The sequence below is a fragment of the Sarcophilus harrisii genome, chromosome 5 (genome assembly GCF_902635505.1).
Source record: "Sarcophilus harrisii chromosome 5, mSarHar1.11, whole genome shotgun sequence".
In the NCBI taxonomy this organism is placed as follows: Eukaryota; Metazoa; Chordata; class Mammalia; order Dasyuromorphia; family Dasyuridae; genus Sarcophilus; species Sarcophilus harrisii.
This window is the reverse complement of record NC_045430.1, coordinates 24,593,255-24,619,189: the sequence shown is the minus strand read 5'-3', so window position 1 is coordinate 24,619,189 and position 25,935 is coordinate 24,593,255. Positions and strand designations below refer to the sequence as shown.

The window sequence follows — 25,935 nt, the reverse complement described above, 5'->3', positions numbered from 1 at the left end:
AGGTACTAAGAGAAAAACTGAATCAATTCCTGTCCTCAAGGATCTTTCATTAATGCATATAGTGTATTTTGTACGCTTTAGAGACCTACATAAATGTCATTTATTGTATTATTATTGTTGATTATTTTTTTCTTGTAAGATTTTTAAAGAAATATTTTATTTCCCCAAATTCATGCAAAGATAGTTTTCAGCATTTACCTTGGCAAAACTTTGCCTTCCAAATTTTTCTCCCTCTCTCCCTCCTTCCAAGCAATCCAATATAGGTTATACATGTGCACTTCTTCTACACATATTTCCATATAAATTGTGCTGTACAAGAAAAGTCAGATCAAACGGGGAAAAAATGAGAAAGAAAAAATAATCGAGCAAAAAAAAAAACTATTGTGTTTGATTATTATTTTGGAATTCTGTTTACTAAGGTTTCCACTGGCTAAAACCATGGTGGGGTTTTCCTACTTAGCTAATATGTGAAATTTAAATCTAAACTCCAGGAAAACACATTTTTGAGGCCAAAGTCTTGCTTTGTTTTGTTATCAATTTTTATATTTATACTTCCTAGCACTTATCCAGATTCTTATATATGAGTCCAGGGTAGGAACCTGGCTTGTCATTACCTTAATAAAAGGAACACCCTGATGAGGAAAAGTTCCTCTAGTGATGTAGGTCAATACCTTCTACACAATTTCTAATTGGAAGAGATTACATATAAAGACTGGTCAAGTGACAGGCCCACACTGATACAGTTGCCATCATGTCAAAGGCCGGGCCAGAATGCAGGTCTTCTAGGCTTTGAGGATGTTTCTTTGTCCACTAAACTATACCTCCTTGTATATAGATGGTGCTTAATAAATGCTTACTTAGAGAAGAACATACCCATTTTTAGTAGATTGGCCTGTATCTATTACCCAAAATAGTTAGTGAGCATTTATTATTGGTTGGAAAAACCATTTTTAAAAAAGCATTAAAAATGAATGGTAAAAATCATTAAGAATTGCCCTGAGTGATAGATCAAGAGTGCCTAGCCAGTGTGTATCAGAAGTCTAACTTACCTTTTCTAGTTTGAAGGCCAGTTCTTTATCCCCTAGGCCATATTACCTCTAAGTCCAAATAAGAATTTCCTCTCAAATTTACCTAACAAATGACTCTTGCTAGAGACCCTATGAGTTCTCCAGGAAGGGGGATTTTTGCCTGTGATGTTTACAAAAGGACAGTTTCAATAGCTCTCTTGAATACTTGGTGTGCTTATCTCCTTCATGAATAATTTTTATTTTTGAGGGTTTTTAATTTTATATTTAAGCGTGTTTTGGGGGGGGGCAGGGGAGAAGTCAATCAAGATTAAGTAACTTGGCCAAGGTGACACAAACAATAAGTATCAAGGATCTGAATTCAGGTCCTTCTGCCTCCAGGACTGGTGCTCTATCTACTGCATCACCTAGCTTCCCCCATTTATAACTTTAGAAAACCACTTGTTCTCTGCTGCCAAATGCTAAATCCCATGCTCCTGCTTAGCTAGACCTGTCCAGGATGAAGGTGAGCATTATAATAATTATAACAATAACAATAGAGTGCATACTACGTGCCAGACCACTTTACAGTTATTGTCTTATTTGATCCTAACAACAACTTTGGGAGGTAGGTACTTTTATTACCCCATTTTACAGAGGAAGAAACTGAGGCAAACAGAAGTGATTTGCCAAAAGCACTAACTAGTAGTATCTGAGGTCAGTGCTGAAGTCACATTTTCCTGGCACGGAACCCTATCCACTGCCTCACCCAGCTGTCCCATCCATCATTCTCACGTAATGTCTGATACAGAGGAAAGCAAGCAGAACCTGGAGAACCCGGAGAACTACCTCCTGCCATTCCAACCGTAAAGTAAAGGGAAACAACCCTGTGAGGCAGTCCAGCTCCGGTTGTGCTGATCTGTCTCTGTGCCAGATCTCAAACCAGAAAACTCGACTCCTTCCTCTGGAATTCGATGAGGGAGAATCCAGTTAAGAGATGCTGCCTTCAAGGCCCTGCCCACGTTCTGTCTGCTCCTCACAAGTGGAAGCTGGTGCTCCCCTGGAAGTGGTCCTGGCATTCAGCGTCTCCTTTGTACTCTTCATATTCCAATTTCAGTTATAAAGAGGTGGGGGGCTGTGGGTGTGAAATGGTATGTAAGGTGCACGATGTAGTCACTCTCTTATCGGACTTTCCTTGGCTACTTTTATTTGTTACAAGAATGAGTCTAATGGATAGTCTCGTTTATAATAAGGGCACCGGTATCAGGAAATAACTATACTGTGAAAACAAACGACATTGGTAAAACTTTAAAATAAAAAACTCTCTCTCTAAGAAATTTGATTGTAATCTGCCAAATTTTCAGTAGCATCCCGTTTTGGGTTTTGTCACTGATGCATTCAATGACAATGAACTTCAAAAGCCAGAAAAAAAATTGTTCTTTCCAGTTGTTACACAGAGTCATGGGCATGTATACCATGGGTATACTCATATGCTCAGGGTATAATGTGTAGTAGCTGTATGTAAATGCCTTGCATAAGCACACATGTATAAAGCTACACAGAAATGTGTACGTGTGTGGGTAGAAATTAAGAAAAAAACCTTCCTTAAGCGTTCTCCATGTGCCAAGCACTGTGCTAAGCTACAGTGATTTAGAGAAGAATAATGGTCCTTGCTGTCCAGGAGCTGACATTCTAATTGTGGGAAGCCACACTAGAGGAGAGCTCAGTTGCAGGACGGACAGCAAGTCCCAGGGTTCTTTAGGGTATTTGTATTGGGACAGGGAGGGATGTGGTGAGTGTGTGCTTTATTTATTTTTATTTTATTTCTTTACTTAACCCCTGTATAACTTCTTGCAAATGTTGAGTCTCAGTTTTTGTTCTCAAATGGATTCCTTTTTTTTTTCTATACAGGTAGCACCAGAAAAAAACAGATCCAATGGGCTTTATTTTAGAGATGGAAAATGTCGGATTGACTACATCCTTGTGTACAGGAAAACCAACCCACAGACTGAAAAAAGGGAAGTGTTTGAAAGAAATATTAGAGCAGAAGGCTTGCAAATGGAGAAGGAGGTAAGCATTTGAATAAAAAGGTGTAAGATATACATGTAGTCCTCCAGAAGATAATGTTTAAAATGAAGATACTCATTTATTGCTATTTCATTTGGCTGTACTTTACCAATCTAGAGTGCTCAGAATCATGACACCAGGCAAAGACTGTCGTGTTTGCAGTCAAAGGAGCTGTGTTCGAATCTTGTCTCTTCAACTTCCAATCTATGTAACCTTGGACATGTCCCTGGGCCTCCATTTCTTCATCAGTACAATGGGAGGATTGGACCATCTAATGTTGCCTCCAGCCCTGGATTTATAATCCCTTGAAATGCATTTTCGACATGTGACATTGTCTATAGACTCTACCTCTGTGGGCTTTTCCATGACAAGAGTCACTTAGTCCAAGTGGACTGCTCCAGTTACATGGACCTTTGACCAGGTGATTATTTATCCAGGCTTGGTCTCTGGTGTTTGCACAGATGGCAGGGAATTAATAGCATACACTAAAACTGCTTCCCTTAGCTTCCTACCTGTTGGTCCTCCATCTTTGGCAGAGTCGAGAACACAACTTTTAACTAGGGTGGAGTTACTGGAATTTTAGGTGTTAAGTGAGAACAAAGCATGCTTCCTTCCAGAACATGGCTTCTTATTCTCAGGTATATAAATTTGTGTTTTAAAGAATATTTTCATAAATGTATTTCAGCATAATTGGTTTCCTTTGTAATCCTAAGTATTTTATGCATTTAAAAATGTCATTTTGAGAAAAAAATCCTTAGATTTTGCTAGACTACCCAAATAGAGATAAGAGAATACTTAAAAGTCCTTATTCCAAAGCTTGTCTTCTAGCCAATCCCCTCTGAGCTTCATCCAAGCTGCTTTCCAAAGACTTCTCAATTTGCCCAGTCAAGGATACCACCCTTAGGTTCCTTCTGTGCTAATTTCCATTGCAGGATCCATCTTCCCTGACCACTGCTCTTCTCTGCCTGCTCCTCTTACAGAGATTGAAGAAGAGGGTCAAGAATTATTTGCTGTACCTTGGGAGTACATCCTGAGCCCTCTGAGGGAGAGAGGGAGGAAAGGAAGAAGGGAGAGAGGCAGAGTAGTACAGTGGACACATCAGTGAATTCCCAGCCAGAGCATTGGGGTCTAAATCTTGCCTTTATCAGTTTCTACCTGTACAGCCTTGAGCCAGCCTCCGTTTCCTCATTTTCAAATGGAGGTGTTATACTAGCAGCTTCTAAAATCCTTTCTAAATCTAATCTGTAATCCATGCCCTTTACATGACTGTTCTTTTTTGTGGCTCTCCCCCTGATAAATCTTCCTAAAGCATCAGAATACAAAGTCAAAGTTTTTGGTTTTTCTTTTGTTAATGTTGGCTGCTTTGGGGGTGGGAGGCTTCATCTTTGCCCTATAAATGGATTTATCCCGCTCAAAGCCACAGAAGGGATCTTGGGACCCTTTGGGCAAAGCTGGATTTTGGCCAGGTTGAAGGAAGAGCCCCAGTAGAATTATCCAAAAAAAATTTTTTCCTGACGTGGACACACATTAAGATTTCTAAAAAGAAGAGAAACGTGAGTCTGAAACTTTTCCAAGAAGAAAATGAGGTAACTCAAAGAATTTGGCTATTGAATATTGTGGATATTGATGGCCTTTGGGAAAAGATAATCCTTTCTCAAAGAATCACCAGTCTTGAGTTTGAAGGGACTCTACAAGTCCTATGGTCCATTTTACAGGTGAGGAAACTGAGGCTTAAGGAGATTGAAGTGACTTGTCCAAAGTCAAAAAAGTAAGGTCACAGGCCTCAGTTTTTCCCCATTTGATGGCCTTCCACCTCAATCTATGATCATTGCTTCAAGAAGGAAAACTCCTGGAACTTAAAGCTATAATTTTTCAACTGACAGAGGCTACAGGAAATCTTTTATTATCCTCATTGATTAATCCCTGCTAAATCTTACTTTTAAGTTTTTGAAATCATTCCTCCTCTTCTTGGCTAACATGGATATTATTTTTGTGTTTCATACTCCTCTCATCTTCTCCTCCCTCTTCTATTTTCCTGAGTTTTCACATCGAAGAGCAACAACAACAACAAAGAATCTAACTCATCTCAAGTCTTGGAAATGACTAATCATTTCCTCCCTCTGTTCCTTTCTGAATCAAAAGATCGTGGTTTCTGTTTTAATGAATTGGCCTTTTCTAGATCCACAAAAGATTTGTATTCTGACGACCAGAAGTTAGCTGAATGTTGAATATTTCATCATGTAACTGCACTCTTTAGACATAGGAGCTCCCTGGAGGTTTTATAAGCTTTATTTTGTGACTTACCAGGTAAAGCTGGGTAAATCTGATGCTTCCTGAATAAAAAATGCTGTTAAAAAACATGATGAATTCAGAGTCAGATCTCAAGGGTATGCTGCTAAATATTTTTCTTTTTTAAAAAATTTATTATTTATTTTTAACCTTCTTTTCTTTTTAAATTTTTGAGTTCCAGATTCTCTTTTCCTCCCACCTCTCCCCAGCCACTAAGATGGCAAACAATATATCAATTCTACATGTGAAATCATGTAAAATATTTCCATATTAGCCATATTACCAAAAAAGCTGTGTGTTTATATACATGTATTATGTACGTGTGTATGTGTATACATGTATGTACCCATATACACCTACAGTAGGAAATTATACTTCAGTTTTCACTCAGTATTTATCGGTTTTCTCTCTGAAAGTGGCTAGCCTTTTTAAAAAATTATGTATACTTTGGGATTGTATTGATCAGAATATCCAAATGTTTTATAATTAGTCATCATTATGATCCTGCTTTTTTTTTTGTACATTGATCTCCTGGTTCTTTTGACTTCCCTTTGCATTAATTCACATGGGTCTTGCCATATTTTTCTACAATTATCCCCTCATTATTTCTTATAACAAAATAGATGTACTCTCTCACAATTATAGCCCATAGTTTGTTCAGCCATTCCCCATTGGATGAGCATCTTCTCAATTTCTAGTTCTCTGCCACCACAAAAAGATCTGCTATAAACATTTCTGTACATTTAGGTCCTTTTTTTCTTTCTCTTTGATCTCTTTAAGCTATGGCCCTCCATTAAAGGGTCTATGTACAGTTTTATGATTCTTTGGATATAGTTCCAAATTGTTCTCTGTAATGGTTGGGCCAATTACAACTCCACAAACAGCTTAGTAGAATATCTATTTTCTCTTATCCCTTCAAGCATTTGTCATTTCTGTTAGATGTGAATTGAGACCTCATAGATGTTTTAAGTTGCACTTCTCTAATCAATAGTGCTTTAGATTATCTTTTCAGCATTTATAGTCATAACATAGATATATGTAGTTGAAATTGCTTTGATTTTTTTTCTTCTGAAACCTGCCTATTCTTATCTCTTGACTTTTTACCAACTGGGAAATAGCTCTTAGTTTTATATATTGGACTTTGTAAATTGGATTCTCTTTATACTTGAGAAATGAGGCTGTTATAAGTAATTTTTTATATTACTTTAATATCTAGGGGGGATTCTTTTACAAACTGTAGTTTCCCTGATTATCTCTTTTAATTAGGGATGTTTTTGTTTTTACTTTGAAATTGTAATTGCTTTACTTCAGCTGAAGCATAATAGGTTCTTCTCCAGATCATTATTATTTTAATGGGGTATGTATCTTTCTGCTTCAAGTGTGTCTCTTGTAAACAATATAGTGTCAGATTCTAGTTTCTAATCCATTCTGCTCTCCGCTTTTTTTATGGGTTAGCTCATCTCATTGATATTCACAGTTATTATTGTGCATTTCCCTCCATCCTCTTTTCTTTGATTTATCTTTTTTTTCATCCTCTCCCTTCTCAAGTTGTTGTTTTTTTCTGACCATTGCTTCCTTTATTCTGCTCTTGCTTTTATCACTCCTCCCATACATCTCTTTTCTTTCCCCTCGTATTTCTGTACTAGGTAAGATAAATTTTATGTATGTAGGCATTTTTCCCTTTCACTATAAAAGTTCTTCCTTGTACATTTCTTTTATGTGAGAAAATTTTCCCCATTCTGTCTCTCCTTTCCTCTCTCATCCTTTCATTTGTGTATGTATCTGTGTGTGTGTGTGAGTGTGTGTGTGTGTGTGTGTGTGTGTGTGTGTGAGTGAGAGAGAAAGAGAGAGAGAGAGAGAGAGAGAGAGAGAGAGAGAGAATTATTCCCAGTGTAATCCTCAAGCTAGACATCTTCTAACTGTCTAAATAATCAAAAAAGTTCTTAGGAGTTATGTGTATCATCTTCCCAGAAATGAATATAAAACAGTTCAACATTATTGAATCCCTTATGATTACTTTTTCAAGATTAGCTTTTTATGCTTCCCTTGAATCTTCTATTTGAACATTAGATTTTCTATTTAGCTTTGTTCTTTATTTCAGGAATGCTTAAAATCCCTCTATTTCATTAAACATCCTTTTTTCAATTTTTCTTATAAGTTATTCTTGATTGTAGCTCTTTTGCGTTCCAAAAGACTGTATTCTAAGCCCTTTAACATGGAAGCTACTAAAATCTTGTGTGAGCCTCTGTGGCTCCATGATATTTGAATTGTTGATTTCTGGCTATTTGCAGTATTTCTTCAATGAAACATTATACACAACAACAACAAGATTATGCCATGATCAATTCTGATGGACATGGCTCTTTTCATCAATGAGGTTGATTCAGGCCAGTTCCAACGGACTTGAGATGGGAAGAGCTCTCCTGCATTCAGAAGTATTGACAGTCCTCTAGGCCCTAGAATTACATATTAATAATAAAGGTGCCAGTCAGCATCAGTGCCAGCAAAGAGCTCCTTTCCGAACCTTTGTCTTACTCTCTTAACAATCTCTGGACTGAGAGTTTCCGAAGATGCTGCTGCTCCTGTTCCCAGTTGCCCAGCCATTTATAAGGCTCAGCACTAATGATCTTCTTATACTCCCAGCCAGCCTGTGCCCTGTTATCACAGATCTCTTATTATCACCTTCTGAGTTGTTTAAGGCTGGAAAATTCTGACTTTTGTTGACTCTACCACTTTAAATTTTGTTTTAAGGAGTTGTTTTAACATTGTTTGGAGACAAATGTTGGGAGAGGTAGTCATGGTTTCCACCTCTGTGTTAGACATGCTATTAAATACTAAACCAGCTCTTTGGGGATAGGGGAGTTACATTTTTAAATATAATTTATGCTATTAACATTTCTCTATCACTTTCTTAAATCTAGACAATCGACAAAATATTAAATCATATTCTGATTATAGTATTTAAAGATTTCCAAAGTGCTAATGCTCACACAGGGTCTCATGAGCCATATGATGTAGTTCCAGCACCTCCCTATAGTCAGCCTTTCAAAGACTTTATAATGCAGCCGCTGTGCCTCCAAGTAAGGAAATTAATATGCAATCTTAGCGTCTTAGACTTAGAGTTGTAAGGATAATCCAATCCGTGTTTATGACAACAATTACTCCAATGACAAATGCTATGCTACCTTATTATATTATGGTTTAATCAACCAGTCGTTCAGCATTTATTAAGTGACTCCTGTATGTGAGGCACTTGGGATACAAATACAAAAACTGAAACAATCCCTATTCTCAAAGAGTTTCCATAAACACATGTATGCATATTAAAGAATAAATATAAAAAATAAAAACAAAGGAGGCAGCAGCAATTGAGAGAATAATAAAAGGATCCAGGTAGAAGGTGGTACTTGAGCTGCATCTCGAATGAAGAGGATTGTATGAATCAGAAGTGAAGAGAGGGAAAGACAATGAAAAGTGTGGGAAATAAAAGATGAACTGGTGAACAAATATTTATTAAACACCATTATGTACCAGTCACTTTATTCATACCTAAGGCTATAAAAGATACATAAAAATGGTAAAACAAACTCCCTGGAAGCTTACATTTAATTATCAATACCTGTTAATACTTCATACTATGATATTCCAAAAACTTTTTTGCATATTTTTATCATTCTAGAGAGTAAAGTATCTATTGGCATACCATCAGCTGAATGAAGAGTGCTATTTTATTGTGCTCTAATTCTGCAAACCTTTCTTAATTACCTACTGTGTGCAATTCAGATGGAAGCAGTGTGGCCAGCCTTGGGTTTTGGATTCAGATGTACTCTTTATTCATGTACACTGGCTTCCTCACTCTAGAGAAGGCACTTAGCCCCTCAATGGTGCAGGCAACTCTCTAGGACAAAAAGTTATAGATGAATTGCTGATTTATATTATTAAAGGGAATTTTCACACTGGGAGTTCCTTGCATTAAACAGACCCCCAAAATGTACAAGACGATGGAAGATAAAGATTATAAGACCAAAAAAAGAAAAATCAGTCCTTACCTTCAAGGAAATTAAACTATTGGTGGGGGATAAATGTGGACAAATACAATATATACATAGTGCTTCAAGTGGGAGAAATCATTAAGTACATTAGGGACAAGAGGGAAGGTAGAGAAGATGAAGAGCAGCATTGTGTGAAAGGTGGCTTCTAAGCTGAGTTTTGTAGGAAGCTATGAATGCATTGTTTGTTATATTATGAGCAAGAAATAGAGCAAACAAAAACATCAGCCTGCTCAGCTCCCAGCCTTTAGCCTTTCTGGTGGCTTCCAGCCTCTTCAGGTATAAAACCCCTTTTTAACATCCCTAGATTCCATAAGCACAAGGCTTCCTTTCATGCATAACCCGTATAGACACATACACATATACACATGAAAACATTAATCGCTATTAATATTCATTGATTTTGAAAATACAGACTGACAAAAACCTACTAAAAGGTCACTTCATTAACAAATTAGAACAAGGAAGAGATTGCCTCTCAGATCCTTGGATAAAAGAGTTTCTGACCAGACAAGACACAAGTTCACAGAAGGTGAAATGGACATTCTTGATTACACTCTAAAAATAAATAAATAAATGAAAGATTTGTTGAGGTAAAACTAGTGTAAAGAATTGAGTAGAACTTTTAAATAAATGAGTTTATTGTCCATTAATTGCTCTCTCTATAAAGATTTATGATTTAAATTATAATACATATGATAATATAATATAAAGTGCTATATATATATATATATTTAATATATATTAAAATGCTATTAATAGCATCTATATATACTTAGGAAAAGGCAAAAAAGTGGCATGTTATTTATTTAGACTGAATCATTTAATGAAATAACTAGTATGCATATGAATGTATAGTCATCTTGTATTTCTTCTCTGGGTTTCCAGGAGTCCAAAGACCCACAAGTAGAGAAATAGTTTCCCCCTTCCAGAACATTGCCTTGGTGTTTAATATCACAATAATGCCTGTGAAACAGTGGGGGGGAAAAATCATTGATTCTTGAATCAAAGGACTCAAGGTATAAATACCTGATACTCATTGTCTCTGTAACCTTGAATCATTCACTTCCCCACCCCTCCCACTCAGTCCTCAGTTTCCTCATTTGTAAAATGAGTGGATTGGGTTAGATGGCCTTTCAAGTCATGAGATTCTATGATTGTATGTAGGAAAATAGCATTGCAAAGAAAAAGAATACCATCCCTGAAAAGAGGACTTGGGTTCAGATCTTAATCCGACACAACCTGTGTGATCTTAGGCAAATTACTTTCTGTGGATCCCCATTTCCTCATCTGGGGTATTAGACTAGGTACCGTTTCCAGCTCTAGATCTGAGCCTATAATTCTATATCATCATAGGAGAAGAATTTTAAAGAGTCTAAAGAATCTTTGGTTCAGTCACAGACCTACAATTACTTTTTAAAAATTTAAAATGCATTTACAATCTCATAACATCACAAATATTTCTAACATGACCATTGTGGGCTGGTCATGTTTGTTTTTGGTACGAAGTATTGAAGCACTGAAAAGGCTAGATTTTTCTCTGTGTTTAATATATCACTGAAATTATTCATGGTGTGCTGTGGCTACCAACCTTAATTTTTCATTAATATGATAATGACATTTAAAGTCTGTGTCCCATTCTTAGATTAATGGAGATACATGGGCATATTTTGTAGCCATTTTATTAACAAGAAACCAAGTCTAATTTACTCTTGTTTCAAAATAGTGATCCAACCATATCTCTGGAAGTAAGAGCTGGAACTTTAACTGGATTCATAGGGTTTCTTTATCAAATTATTGAGGCCTGCAAACATTTGATACCAACTGGAGGTTGTCATCTGAAAGTGGCTGAGTTGGACCTAAAGGGAAATGTAGTTTTTTTTCCTTTTTTTAAGCTTTTTATTTTCAAAACATATGCATGTTTTCAACATTGACCCTTGCAAAGCCTTGTGATCCAAAATTTTTCCTTCTTTCCTCCCACCTCCTTCCTCTAGACATCAAGTAATACAATATATGTTAAAAGTATGCAATTCTATACATATTTCCACAATTATCATGCTGCATAAAAAAATCAGGTCAAAAAGGGAAAAAATGAGAGAAAACAAAATGCAAGTTAACAACAAAAAGTGAAAATACTATGTTGTGATCTACTCAGTTCCTACAGTCTTCTCTTTGAATAGAGATGGCTCTCTCCATCATAAAACCATTGGAATTGGCTTGAATCACCTCATTGTTGAAGAGTCACATCCATCAGAATTGATCATCAAATAATGAATTCTTATCCCAAAAGTTGGGATCTTTGGATTTGTCAAACACTACATTGCTATAGTTGACTATTCTGTCTTGTGAACCTAACCTGTTCCACTGATCAAGTAATCTATTTCTTAGCCAATAATACCAAATGGTTTTGGTGACTGCTGCTTTATAATATAATTTTAGATCAGGTACAGCTAGGCCACCTTCATTTGATTTTTTTCATTAATTTTTTTGAGATTCTCGACCTTTTATTATTCCATATGAATTTTGTTGTTATTTTTTCTAGATCATTAAAATATTTTCTTGGAAGTCTGATTGGTATAGCACTAAATAAATAGATTAGTTTAGGGAGTATTGTCATCTTTATTATATTCGCTCTGCCTATCCAGGAGCATCTAATATTTTTTCAGTTATTTAAGTCTGACTTTATTTGCGTGGAAAGTTTTTTGTAATTTTGCTCATATAATTCCTGACTTTCCTTTGGTAGATAGATTCCCAAATATTTTATGCTGTTGACAGTTATTTTGAATGGAATTTCTCTTTGTGTCTCTTGCTGTTGGATTTTGTTGGTGATGTATAAAAATGCTGAGGATTTATGGGGATTTATTTTATAACCTGCAACTTTGCTAAAGTTATGAATTCTTTCTAATAGCTTTTTAGTAGAATCTCTAGGGTTCTGTAAGTATACCATCATATCATCTGCAAAGAGTGATAGTTTGGTTTCCTCATTGCCTATTCATCAGAATTGATCATTATATAATCTTCTTGTTGCCGTGTACAATGATCTCCTGATTCAGTTCATTACACTTAGCATCAGTTCATGTAAGTCTCTCCAGGCCACTCTAAAATCATCTTCCTGATCATTTCTCTTAGAACAATAATATTCGATCACATTCATATACTTATTCAGCCATTCTCCAACTGATGAGTAGCCACTCAGTTTCCAGTTTCTTGCCACTACAAAGTTGGCTGTCACAAACATTTTTGCACATGTGGGTTCCTTTCCCTCCTTTAAGATCTCTTTAGGATTATAAGCCTAGTAGAAACACTCCTGGGTCAAAGGGTATGCACAGTTTGATAGCCTTTGGGCATAGTTCTAAATTGTTCTCCAGAATATTTGTGTTGAGGTTGGAAAGAGACTCCAAAAGTTTGGGGTCACAGACCACTATCTCAAGGTGTCTCAAAAGAATTTGCAGACTTGAGCCCATTTCCTAGTCAAGGGACAAAGTTTATTGGAATTGTAATGCTGATTGAAGTGGGCTAAACTCCAGAAGAGATTAACAAGGAACTGAGAGAAAAGGGATTTATAGGACAGAGTTGGATCAGAGTTTCATATTACTTATTTGCTAATTTTATACTTTCAAGTAGGTTTGAGGAATGATCTTACAATAAGATCAGGAGTGTAGGCCTGAAAGAGATTTCAGAGCTCTTCCAGTCCAGCCTTCTCATTTTTAAAATGAGGAATATAAACCCTAGAGAGATTCAGAGAAAGGTCCAGAGTCATGCTGACAAAGGCTGGATTTGATCTTTGAATCAACTTTGGACTCTCTCTCCCCTGCCACAATGTTTTCTCAAAAAAAAAAGTCTGTGTTGGGTACCTTGTGTGACATTACTCTTCAGGTGATGCTATGCACATTCTGATTGAAGAATTAATGACTTCCCTCTGCTTATTGCTGCAGATCCTATAGACTCTCTTAACAAGCCATTGCTCCTTGATTAACCCTAAATACCTTAAGCTAGCAAAAAAAAAAAAAAAAGGTATTATTACATGTTGGAGAAAAATAGCTGGGCTTTAGGGTGCATAGTAGCAAAGTACAAGAATTTAGGGGGTGTGCAAGTTTCCTTCATAGACAGGGGCACCACAGGTAAAGACCATGGATAGGAGAAAGCATCGAGGGTTAATTGTATCATATTGCAATCCATTCCATATTGCAAAGGAGTGGAATTGTCTATTATTATTGAGAGGAAAAACCCTCTTATATGTCCATACTCTGAGGCAAAGCCCGCTTTTCCTCACTTAAGTGTAGCTCCACCTAGAACCAAGTCTCAGATCACAAAGACCAAGAGTTAATCTGAGTACCTTTCCTCTTCCCCAACCTTCAAGAGCTACTGATTGTTTCTAGAGACTATGGCATTTTCTGCCCCTTAAATTCCCTTTCTCTTTAGTTCCCATCAATTCTTATTGTCGTCTCAATTCTAATTTCCTTCTTCAGTCTTTGAAATTAATGAGAACGGCTACATGCAATAAACTGGGAAGTAAATAGAAAAATGAAGATTCTTTCTGTCTAGGATTTCACTTGAATAACAATGCAGCCATCAAGAAGAGAATTTGTCAGGGCTTCCTTTTTCCTTATTATTGGAATGCTTCCCTCCCTCTCAGTCCTGGGCCCCTCATTTCTGCCTGTTCCTCCCCTCCATCTCTTAGTTGCCTTCTCTCTGTCCAATATATAGTTTCTGTTGCAGGTAACTAAGTCAGGGTCTGAGAAGAGGGATGCAGGTGCTATGAGAATTCTGCCATGTATAAACACAAGTGAATGCTAAAAAGTTCAACTTTTCATAGTCTTCAGTCACTACTCCTGAGACCTAAAGGTTGCCTTCAATGCAGGATTTTCTATGAGAGATAAGAGGGAAATTTTTATTGTTTTTAACATTCAGACTCTTAAAAATATCCTTCTGAGCAAAGCTTCTCGAGTCATTAATTCCTTCTTTCCTGTTCTTTGTTTTCCTTGTTATTTTACTTGAAAAAAAGAGTATTGACATTTTTATTTTTTACATCACCTTTATCTCCACATATCTCTCTTCCTACTCTAAAGAGCCAGCCCTTATAATAAATAAGAGAAAGAGAGATGAAGGGGTGGAGGGAGTTTAAGCAATTCCATAAAACTAGCCAACATAGCCTAACGGTCCCACAAATAGAGGCCTGTGGGTACAAAGGCCTCTACCTTTATAGAAACTTATATATACTTTTTAAAAAAGGAAAAAGTACAGTATTGCTAAATATGATATAAATAATACTAAGAAGTGGTATGGTATAGGGCTTATAGGGCCAATCTCAGAGTGAGGAAGATTTGTCTAGGGTTCAAGCCAAGTTTTCAACACATGCTCATTGTTTAAACTTGGGAAAATCATTATCAAAATCTGTTACCTTTTCAACATGAAGACTATGAGATTATAAACTATCAAATAATTACCAATATTCATTAGTAAAAGGAATTTTTTGTAAATAGTATTTTTTCCAATTACATGTAAAAATAGTTTTTAAAATTAATTTTTATGAGATGGTGAGTTCTAGATTTTTCTCTCTCCCTCCTTTCTTTCCCCTCTCTCCAAGACAGCAAGCAATAAGTTATACATATGCAGTCAAGTTAAACATATTTCCACATTAATTATATGGGGAAAGAAAAAAAGAACAAAAAAGAAAAACCACAAAAAACAAAAACAAAAAAGTGAAAATAACAATTTAATCTGCATTCAGACTCCATCATTTCTTTCTCTGAATATGGATAGCATTGTCCATCATGAGTTTTTTAAAATTGTCTTAAATTGCCGTGAAGAGCTAAGTCTACCATAATTGATCATCACACAATGTCACTGTTACTGGGTGTACTGTTCTCCTGGTTCTGCTCACTTTATTCAGGATCAGTTGATGTAAGTTTTTCTAAGTTTTTCCGAAATTCACCTGCTCATCATTTCTTAAAGGACAGTAGTATTCCATCATGTTCATATACCACAACTTGTTCAGTCCATAAAAGGAATTTCTTAGCAAAAGTTCCTTATCCCAGAAAAACCACAGATCTGGGCTTTTTTTTTAATTTTAGAAAATGAAATAATATCCCCAGCTAAACTCAATTTTTTTTTGTTTTAGTAGATACATAGAGCAGGCAAAATAAACTGTTTGTGATAAAACAATAAAGAATGATGGCTAAAGTGCTGAGTTTGTAGTCAGGAAAATCTGTGGTCAAAGAGGATTCTCCCTTTGTAGTTGTATGACTTTGATTGTCACTTAACATATGTGTGTGTGTTTTACTCAACTCCTTAACTTCCTTAATAAGTCAAACAAGGATTGAAATCGAGACTGAGAGTCAGACAAGAGTGCCTCATGCTGATGAAATAACAGATCCTCTTTATAATCACGTAAGAAAGAGTCACATGAGGAAGTGGAAACAGCCCAGGATTTGAAATCAAAGGACCCATATCCAAATCATGATTCCGTCACTAGTTGTGTGAACTTGGGCAAATAATAGAGGGAAAGAAAGGGAAGGGGAGAAAAGGAAAGGAGGAGAGGGAGGGAAGGAAGGAAGAGAAAGAGGGAAGGAATGAAGAAAGGGAGGAAAAGAGGAGGAAAGAAAGAAAAAAAGGGAGAAAGCAAATATTAAATACTATGTGCTAGGCCCAATGTTAAATCCTAGGGATAAAAATACAGGCCTAAAGAAAGATATACATGCCTTTATGGACTTTACATTCTAATGGGGGAAGACAGCAAATTAAAGAGAATTGAAAAGTGGCAGGTGGGAGAATGATGAAGCTACCCAGGATGATGACAAGGCTTGAGGAAATAAGAAATGGCTTAGAGAAGATCGAAGCTAGACCTGCCACAGCCCCTTCACAAAATGGAGGTTCCAGGAGATATATATACTTAAGAAGTATAGTCTACCAGGGTTCCAGAAAAGTGAAATCTAGATATGTATTCTAGTGAGGTTGGTTGACAGATAGAATTATAGTGGGTCAATCCTCTAGTAAAACAAACAACAAGTAAATAAGGATAAAGACTAAAGTAAGGTCAAAATGGGTACATTTTTAGGCATAAAGTATGATATAAACAAATTAGGGGAACATAGATAATTTTTCCTACTAAATTCATGGTTAAGGGAAGAATTTATGACCAAACAAGAGCTAGAGAGAATCATGGGGAGCAAAATGAAGAGTTATGATTATATTTTAAAAAGTTATTAAACAAACAAAACCAGTGCATCAAGAATTAGAAGAAAAGCAGGAAAATGGAAAAAAAATTTAGCAAATTTATCTGATAAAGGTCTCTTATCAAAAATGAGTCAAATTTATAAAAGCAAGGCAATTCCCCAATTAATAAATGGTCAAAAGATATGAACAGGAAGTTTTCAGAAGAAATCATCCATAGTTATGTGGGAAAAAATGTTCTAAGTCATAATTAGAAAAATGCAAATTAAAGCAACTCTGAGGTGGCACCTTATAATTATCAAATTGGCTAAATGACAGAATAGGAGTATGACAAATGTAGGAAGGCATGTGAAAATATAAGGACACTAAGGCACTTTTGGTGAAATTTTGCACTAGTCCAACTGTTCTGAAGAACAATTTGGAACTACGCCCAAAGATCTATAAAACTCTCCATACCCTTTGACCTAGCAACACCACTACTAGGTTTGTATCCCAAACAGATAAAAGGAAATGGACCTATATGGATGAAAATGTTTGTAATGATTCTTTTTATGGTGGCAAAGATTAGAAATGGAGGGGCAACCGTCAACTGAGAAATGGCTGAACACATTTAGTGTAGTATTGTAATAGAATATTATTGTTCTATGAGAAATGGTGAAGGGAGTGTTTTCAGAAAAACCTGGGAAGACATATGAGCGGATGCAAAGTGAAGTGAACAGAACTAGGAGAGCATTATACACAGTAACAGCATTATTGCAACAGCGACTGACTGGGAAAGACTTAGTTACTCTGATCAAGATAATGATTCAGGACAGTTCCAAAGTATTCCTGATGACAAGTGTTATACATCTCAAAAGAGAGATCTGTTGAGTTCTGGGTGCAGATTGAAATATATTTTTTAACTTTATTTTTCTTACTTTTTTGTAACATGACTAATATAGAAATATGTTGTGCATGATTTTACATGTATAACTGATCAATTTTCTTGCTTTCTCAATTGGTGGGCGAGGGCCTAGGTGGAAAGAAATAATTCAGAATAGAAAATTTGTTTTAAAAAATAAATGTTAAAGAAAAAAAAGAGAAAGGCACAAATAATTGAATGCCTCCCATATATCCTGTTGGGGCTGCATTATGTACTCGACAGCAAATGGAGTGGCTACGTGATACTAGTTTTGACAGATCAATGCATAGGACAACAGTCACATGAGGGACCTTTTGTCATTCCTCTGAAGGAATAAAAGGCATATCACTGATACATGCTTGTGAGACTTTACCAGTTTCATTTCTTCAATATCTCTAGCCCAGGAATCATCAAGAGGTGATTGATCACCTAAAACTCATCCTTAACTTATTCAGGGCCATGGGTCTTAGGTCATATATTAGACCCTAGATTTTACATTTTCAAAGGTATTGAAATATTTTTTAAATCCCCTTCCTGGACAAATATCAGTTATCTTTAACTCTTTCATTTTTTTAATCGGAATGGGAACCATTCTATTCTAAATAAATAAATTCTATTCTAAATAATAATTATAAATAAAAATTCTAAAGTTTAGAATTATAAAAGAAAATTACAGGCAGAGAATGGTGCTTTTGAGCAACAAAGAATAGACAGAAAAAAAAATGTCCTCTCCATCTCTGCCACCTCCCTTCTTCCCCTCGCCACCTCCTCCCCTCTCTCTCCCCCTCCCTCTTTCCATATATATATATATATATATATATATATATACATGTAATTTACATTCATATATATTATTTATACATATTTCATATATATTGTATGTGCATATATATATGTGTGTATTTATTTCTAAAGAGAATCAACATATGTATATGTCAATCAATCAACTGTTACTCAGTCATGTCCAACTCTTTAAAATGCCAGGGGCGATAGCATATCAGGTCCTTCTATCCTTCACTATATCCCAAAGTCTGACCTAGTTCAAATTCATTGCTTCCATGACACTATCTATCCATCTTATCCTCTGTCAACCCCTTCTCCTTTTTTCTTCAATCTTTTCCAGCTTCAGGATCTTTTCCAATGAGTCCTGCTTCTCATTATGAGGCTAAAGTATTTGAACTTTACCTTTCATATTTGATCTTCCAGAGAGTAGTCTGAATTAATTCTCTAAATATTGATTGATTTGATCTCCTTGCTGTCCAGGGGACTCTTGAAAGTCTTCTCCAGCACCAGAATTTGAAAGTATTGATTAATTCAGCTATCAGTCTTTCTCATAGTCCAACTTGCACAGCCACATATTGCTGCTGGAAAAACTGTAGCCCAGAAAAGAGCCTTGGGGAACACTTTTTTGTTCTTCTTTTTGTTTAGAATAATTTTTTTGGTTGTTGTTGCTACTTCCTGTACAATATTGTGAACCCTCTCTTGTCCATAATTCTTCATGCATTTTATACCAGATCTGATCCTTTAAAGCTATTCATTACCTTCATGTTTAGGGTCAGACTCATACAGTTTGATGGTTTTCCCTACTTTTTTTTTTCTTTTGCCTGGATTTTGCAATAAGAGACTCATGGTCTGAGCCACATTCAACTCCAGATCTTATTTTAACTAATAATACTAATAACTAACTTACTTTAACTAAATTTTAACTTAACTAAATTTAACAATTTTTAACTATTTTAACTCCACTTTTGGTTGCCTGGTTTCAATATTGACCATCTGATGACATCCGTATGTGGACTGGCCTTTTGGGTTGCTGAAAAAGAGTGTTAGTTATGACTAATGAGTTGTCTTGACCAAACTCTATTATCCTCTGCCCCACTTTATTTTGTACTCTTGCTTGTTATTCCCATTACCTTTTGTTCTCTCTACATTCTTATACTTGGTGACCTCATTAGCTCCCATGTGTTCAATTGTAATCTTGATGTATATGTTCCCCAATCTTTAAATGTAGCCCTAGTCTCTCTCCTGAGCTTTGGGGGTTGGAGTATGGCACCCCCATGATCTATAAAACCCATGTAAAATTACATGGCCTTCTCTTCATATTAAAAAAGAAAACTTAATTCTGAGGATATTAAAAGATAAAATACGTTGATCTTACCCAATACTCTAAATTTGTGCACTTCTGAGTTTCTAAACTTTTTCTGTATCATCTACTGGCCTTCATATGTCATCTGCAACTTCTGCAAAACTTCCCCCAAAATTCCAATTTAATTTCTTAGGCTGGCCTGCGATATTAGTGAGGTCATGAGTCAAAGAGATAACTATAGTTCTATCAAAATGGATATCCTGTTGGCACCATGAACTCAGCATATCCAGAACTAACTTTCATCATCTTCTCTTGCAAACTAACCTTCTAAGTTCCTTCTGTCTGCCAGTGACATCAGCATTCTTCTAGTCATCCGGGTTTATGACCTTTGTTGTTCTTACACTCCATTACCACCACTCCCGTATCTAACCAGTTGCCTAATCATCTTCTTTCTACCTCACCACATCTCTTTCAATTTTTCCTTTCTCATGATCATAGCCCCAGCTCAAGCACTCCTCAGTTCTTAACTGGATTGTACAATAGCTTCCTAGTTAGTCTCCCTGACCGTCTCCTTCAAGACTCCACTCCACATTCTATACAGCCATCATTATTTTTTCTAAAGTTCAGATGTAGCTTTGTCACTGCTCTACTCAACACTTGCCAACAGTTCCCTTATGCACTGGTTACTTCCCAGAATAAAATGTAAGTTCCTTAAGGAGAAGAAAAAAGAGTGAAATAGTCCCTATCCTCAAGGAGGTTATCGTCTGTTAGGTGAGGAATGTTGATGTCTTTTTCTTCTGTAATCACTATTGTTCTTTTTTGACTTTGCTTTTTTCCCATTTTTCTTTCTACCTGAAACTGAGAGAAAAATTATGTGATTGTTCTGGCCACAGTATTCTATATAAAAAGTAGATAAGAGAGATTTGTTTAAATTTTTATTAAAATCATATAAATTGAAAACTAAGACTTATTACATATACTATATCTATAAAATATGAAATATCTATAAAATTTGAAATATATCTATGAAAATATCACAAGAATCTTCTCTTATGTTAGAATTTCTGGCATTAATCAATGAATTCATCAATTCATTAGCACAGTGCTTGGTATATATTAAGTGCTTACTAAATGCTTGTAGATCAATAAATTCATTAATTAGTGCCAATATTCCTAACTTTTAATTTCCATACATCAGGGAAGTTTTTTGTTAGCATGTTTCACACATGAAAGCATTTGTATTCTGTAGTAGATTACTAATTAACACAGCCAACATAAACACACAGTTAATAAAGACAGTTTTCCACCTGGCACTGTACAAGTAACCTAGCTTCTCTTGGCTACAGGGAAATTATTTTTGTATTCTTCTTAAAACTGGATTGTGGTTTGTTGTTCTTTTAACATTCATAAAACAAAACCAGAACTTGTGGCTGCAAATTCCTAAATTTCATTCTGTTTTTAAGCCAGTAGAGTGAGTCAACATGGTTATCAATAGATAGTCTAAAAGGTTTCTTACTATGGGAGGGGAGCATATGGATGAGGGATTGAGATGGTTAAGTACTGATTTGGGAGAGAGAAAGTAAAGAGGATCCAGATTGAGACTGCTCTGATACCTCCTTTTCTGGTGGAAAAATGATTAGCCTTTCTCCCTTATTGATGCATGAAAGCATAACTAGAATCAATATGTAGAAATTACGGAAAGATATATTTTGGCTCAAGGTAAAGAAAAACCTCCTAATTATTAGGGCCGCCCAGAAACAAATGGATTGTCTCATGGAATAGGAAGAAGACTTTTATCACTGAAAGTCATTAAATAAAGGTTGGATGGTCTCTTTTCTGAAAAATCAGGGATGGAGTTTGTGCTTTATGGTTTTATTATCTTGTTTTCATTTGTTTAGCTAGAATTTAACACGTGACTAGGATGTAATAATTACTCAAAAAAGTAGAATGTTTTCACTTTCTACATTCATGCATGTCTTTGTAGCCTCTTCCAACTATGAAGCTCTCAGATTCTGAGAGATGTTTTATACAACTTAATCAGAGTCCCCTTGGCTAACACAATGCTTTGCATATAGTAAGTCCTCAGTAAATGTTTGCAGCATTAATGGACGAAAGATTGGAAATCTCTTTGGAAGACCACTTACCATTATACTTGTACAGCAGTACGCACCAAAAAAATTGCAAATCAGAATGTAGCTATACATATACATATACACACACTCACATATATATCTGTATATAAATATACACATGTGTCTATGTATGTTAGACATATATTTCACATATAGACACAGGTACATATGTGTATACATAACAAGATAGATAAATAGATATCATACTCATAACTCTATGGATAAGGACTAGTCCTGTGAATTCATTGGTGTCAGGAACTCCAAGAAAAGGAAAGTCCCTCTCCCATTGAAGTCAGAATCTTCTCTGCAACTTCTAGTCTTAGAGAGTCACTTGGGGCATTAGAATTTAAGTGACTTGCCCATGATCACACAGCTATTGTGTGTCAGTCAGGACTCCAATACAGATGTTTCTGTTTTCACAGCTGGGTCTTTATTCATTGTGCCATTCTGGTTCTCTTCTATAATATATCTATATAACTATATCAATGTCTATATATTTCTCTGTACAAATATACGAATCTAGATCTACATCAGTATCTAAAATGTGTGTGTAAATCAGCGCCACTTTCAGGGTGTCCCACAAGTGTTGTCATTTAAAGTGCTAATAGTTTAAACAGCTCTAAGACTTTTGGGACACCCTGCATATATATGCATATTACACATACATATGTGTAAAGTGTGTATGTTTACATTTAAATATGTGTGTGTGTTTAAAGGGAGATAGGCAGAATAAAAGAAAGCAGGAAGTGGACAGAGGCAGAGACAAGCAATGATGGACATACTGGCAGTTAGGGGAGATGTCATCCAGAGTTCATTCCTGCTCTGTTTGTACAATCTTATGACTTAGTTTGAAATATTTTTCCCTTTAATCCCATAAAATAATGCAGGATAAATGGGAGTCTCTCCCCTATGTAACAATCACTTAGTGATGCTTTGAAAGTTTCCACTGAATATGAAGGATCACTTTTGTTAATCCCGTTGTAATGTTGTACTGGGGAAGGGGCAGGGGTAGATTGGGAGGGGTTAGTGATTAGAGAATAATTATAATATTTTAAAACCTAACACCCCCCCCACGAGGACCACATCCCATCAAGAATCAAAGGCTTGAAATTGGCTTATTTTTTAATAGTGTAGGTATGGTTTTTAATTACAGGCTCAAATCAATATCACTTATTTATTCCCTAGATCCAAAATAAGTGAGATGTAGTGATTTGCCTGAATGGTACTGAATATTACTGTCTCCATTGATACAAGAAAGAATTTACAAGCCAGATGGTCTCTCTGTGTGTGTCTGTGTCTGTCGGTCTGTCTGTCTGTGCCTATATCTGTAGATAGTAAATAGTTGGACTATCTATCTAGGCAGCCAGATGATAGGGAACAGAGTCCTGGACTTAGACAAATCTAAGTTCTAATCTTCCCTCACATGTTTATTAACCATGTGAACCTGAGCAAATCATTTATCCTTTCTCAACCTCTATTTCCTTGTCTTTAAAAGGATGGTAAATAGTAGCATCTACCTTAGAAAAATGAGGGGGTCAAATGAGATAGCATGAAGATTGCTTTGCAAATGTTAAAACATTATATAAATGTGAGCCACTATTATTTTTTTCAGATAGATTCGTGTCTTTGAAAAACATCCCATTCATTCATTCATTCAGAGACCTATTATGTGCGAGGTACTCCGCTAGGTATGGCTATCCCACAAATATTTCTTATTAGTCTTAATGTGATTTAATGTCTCAACCTGGTTTCCTCACCTTTACAAAGGGGAAGCATCTGTTTCATAGGGTTCTTGTGAAGATCAAATGATATAATGTATTTAAAGTACTTTGCAAACCTTAGAGTGCTGTATAAATGTGATTTGTTATCATTTTATATTATAAGCATCATGTGTATATATGTATTTGTGTATATATGTATTTGATAGATCCAATATAAATGTGTGTGCAGGTATATGAGAGCTCCAATGTAGGAATATGTATTATCTGGCTTCTTGTGTTTCCCAAGGGAGGCTGGTAGCAGCAGTGGAAGGTACCACACCATAACTAGAATCACAAGATCTGGCCTTAAGTCCCAGTTCTGCCCTTTAAAACCCATGTGACTTTGCACAGGTTATGAGAACTCCCCTGAGATTGTTTATTTGTATCCCCACCATAACAAAAGAAATGGCTCATTAAGCAGTATAACATGGGAAAGCTGTTATTTGCATGCCTATCCAGATATTTCTTTATTCTTTACTTTGTTATTTTCAATCATTTGTGACCTGTCTAATGCTTACATATTTATATTTGTGATGTCAGTCAATCAGCACTGATTAATTAAACTCTTTCAATGTGCCAGACGCTGTACCAAATCCTGACAGGATTTAAGGAGACAATGAAAAGACAAAAATATCCCCTGCCCTCAAGGAAGGCACTTTTAAAGCAGGAGACAACATGTAAATAAATAGGTACTTACAAAATCCATAGAACATGTGGGAAGTAAGCTTAAAGGAGACTAATAACTGGGGAATGGGAAGAACCCTCCTATTAAAGGTGATGTTTGAGCTGAATCTTAAAGAAGAAAATCCATATCCAGATGAGGATGAAGATCCTACTAGGCATGGGGGAAACCATTGCAAAGTCATAGAAAGGTAGAGGTAGGAAGGCCACATTGTCCAGAGCTTTCAGCATCAGTTTTGATGCTTTCAGTCCTGAAACTAATAAGGAGCCCCTGGAGTTTCCTGAGACTGAGACAAAAGGGAGATTAGATTGGGTGACTTGGGCAGACACATGAATAAATTTCTGGAGTACCAAGGAACACAATAGCACAGACTGGTTGAAATCAACCCTGGTCCATGAGCTCTGTCTTTTCTCAAGTTCCCTGGATCATTTTTCTGTTCCTTCATCTAGTTCCCCAATCATTTTTCCTTGAGAAACTTTTTAAGAGGTCAAATTATTATCTTTGGGGAAAGGAATGAATAATTTCTTGCTGGGATGGCTAGCTTAGAGAAACATCCAGGAGAACAAATAGCAGGGAAAGAAATAAAAATAATCCCTTTGGACAAATTAGCAAAAGGTCAAGAATCCAATAGGATCGTTATATGCCAGAGTATGATAAGATGGGCTTGGTCTGAGTCACAGAGTCACAAGTTGAGTGCAGCAGACTTCTGTGAGGACACAGTCATGTGGTGTCACACATGACCGTATGTGAGAATACCTAGAAAATAAAGCATAATATCGCTAATAAAAAGATCACTGTCTCTTCCTGTTGGCTCTTAGAGGAAGACAGAATTTGACTGCCACAATGAATGAATGAATGAATTAAAGGAAGAAGGGAGAGAGGAAGGGATAGATAACAGAATGAGTGAATGAATGAATTCATATATGTTTGTACATGTTATCTTATCTATCCCCTACATAGGAAATACAATGGTTCTCTGTTGCCTTCAATATCAAATATAAAATCAGTTGTTTGGTATTTAAAAGACTTCTCAATCTCTCCACTTTTTAACTTTGGTCTTATGGTTTCCTACATTGCAGCTACACTTTTCTTGCTATTTTTCAAATACAACACTTGTTTTGTTCAACGCCTTTGGAGGTACAAATAGAAAAACTACAGTTCCTGCCTTTTAAGAGCTTATAGCCTTTGTGTGATAACTCAAATGCTCAAATAAAGAGACTTTCTGTAAGGCATAAATAGATTCCATCTAGACCTGAATGGGTCTGATTTTTACTTATTAAATAGTTGGTCCCTGAAATGTTTTTGAAAGACTGAAGTGGGAGAGGGGCTACTCCAGAGAACTTTTTTTCTCTACACATCCTGTGACACATCTCTCTCTTACCCAAATGGATGTTCCCAGGTAGACCAGCATTCTAGAGAGGAGGCAAGTTCTGATTAGGTCTTCAAGAGTGGGAGTATCTGGCTGTATTGGACTAATTATTCACTGGATGGCACACACCAGTTTAGCAGTACATAATAATGCAAGCTGAGAATCATTCAGCTGGGCTCCTTTTTTCCTGCCAGCACATCCCTCTTTATTGTCAAACTGTGTTTTTCTTTCCCTGTGGACACGAAGCCTTCTGAACATGGCAAAAGCTCATGTACCTTATTCTAGGTACATGTACATAAAAAGAGCTTTAAATAATGGAGGGTGGGCACTTAGCCTTCCATCAACTAACCTGCTGTATTTGCTCATTCCTTTATTACAAACATATAAGGATATCCATCATAAGTTTTATGCCATCTTGCCTTT

At 36.0% G+C, this 25,935-nt stretch overlaps 1 protein-coding gene across 2 annotated transcripts in view; it reads left to right on the top strand.

The window, feature by feature from the left end:
• Positions 1-25,935, top strand: part of ANO4 (anoctamin 4) — a 313,523-nt gene that overhangs the window by 162,352 nt on the left and 125,236 nt on the right. For both annotated transcript variants that reach the window (XM_031940726.1, XM_031940727.1), the window contains one exon: positions 2,916-3,074. In XM_031940726.1, coding sequence (XP_031796586.1) covers positions 2,916-3,074 — 159 coding nt within the window. The remainder of the gene's footprint in view (positions 1-2,915; positions 3,075-25,935) is intronic.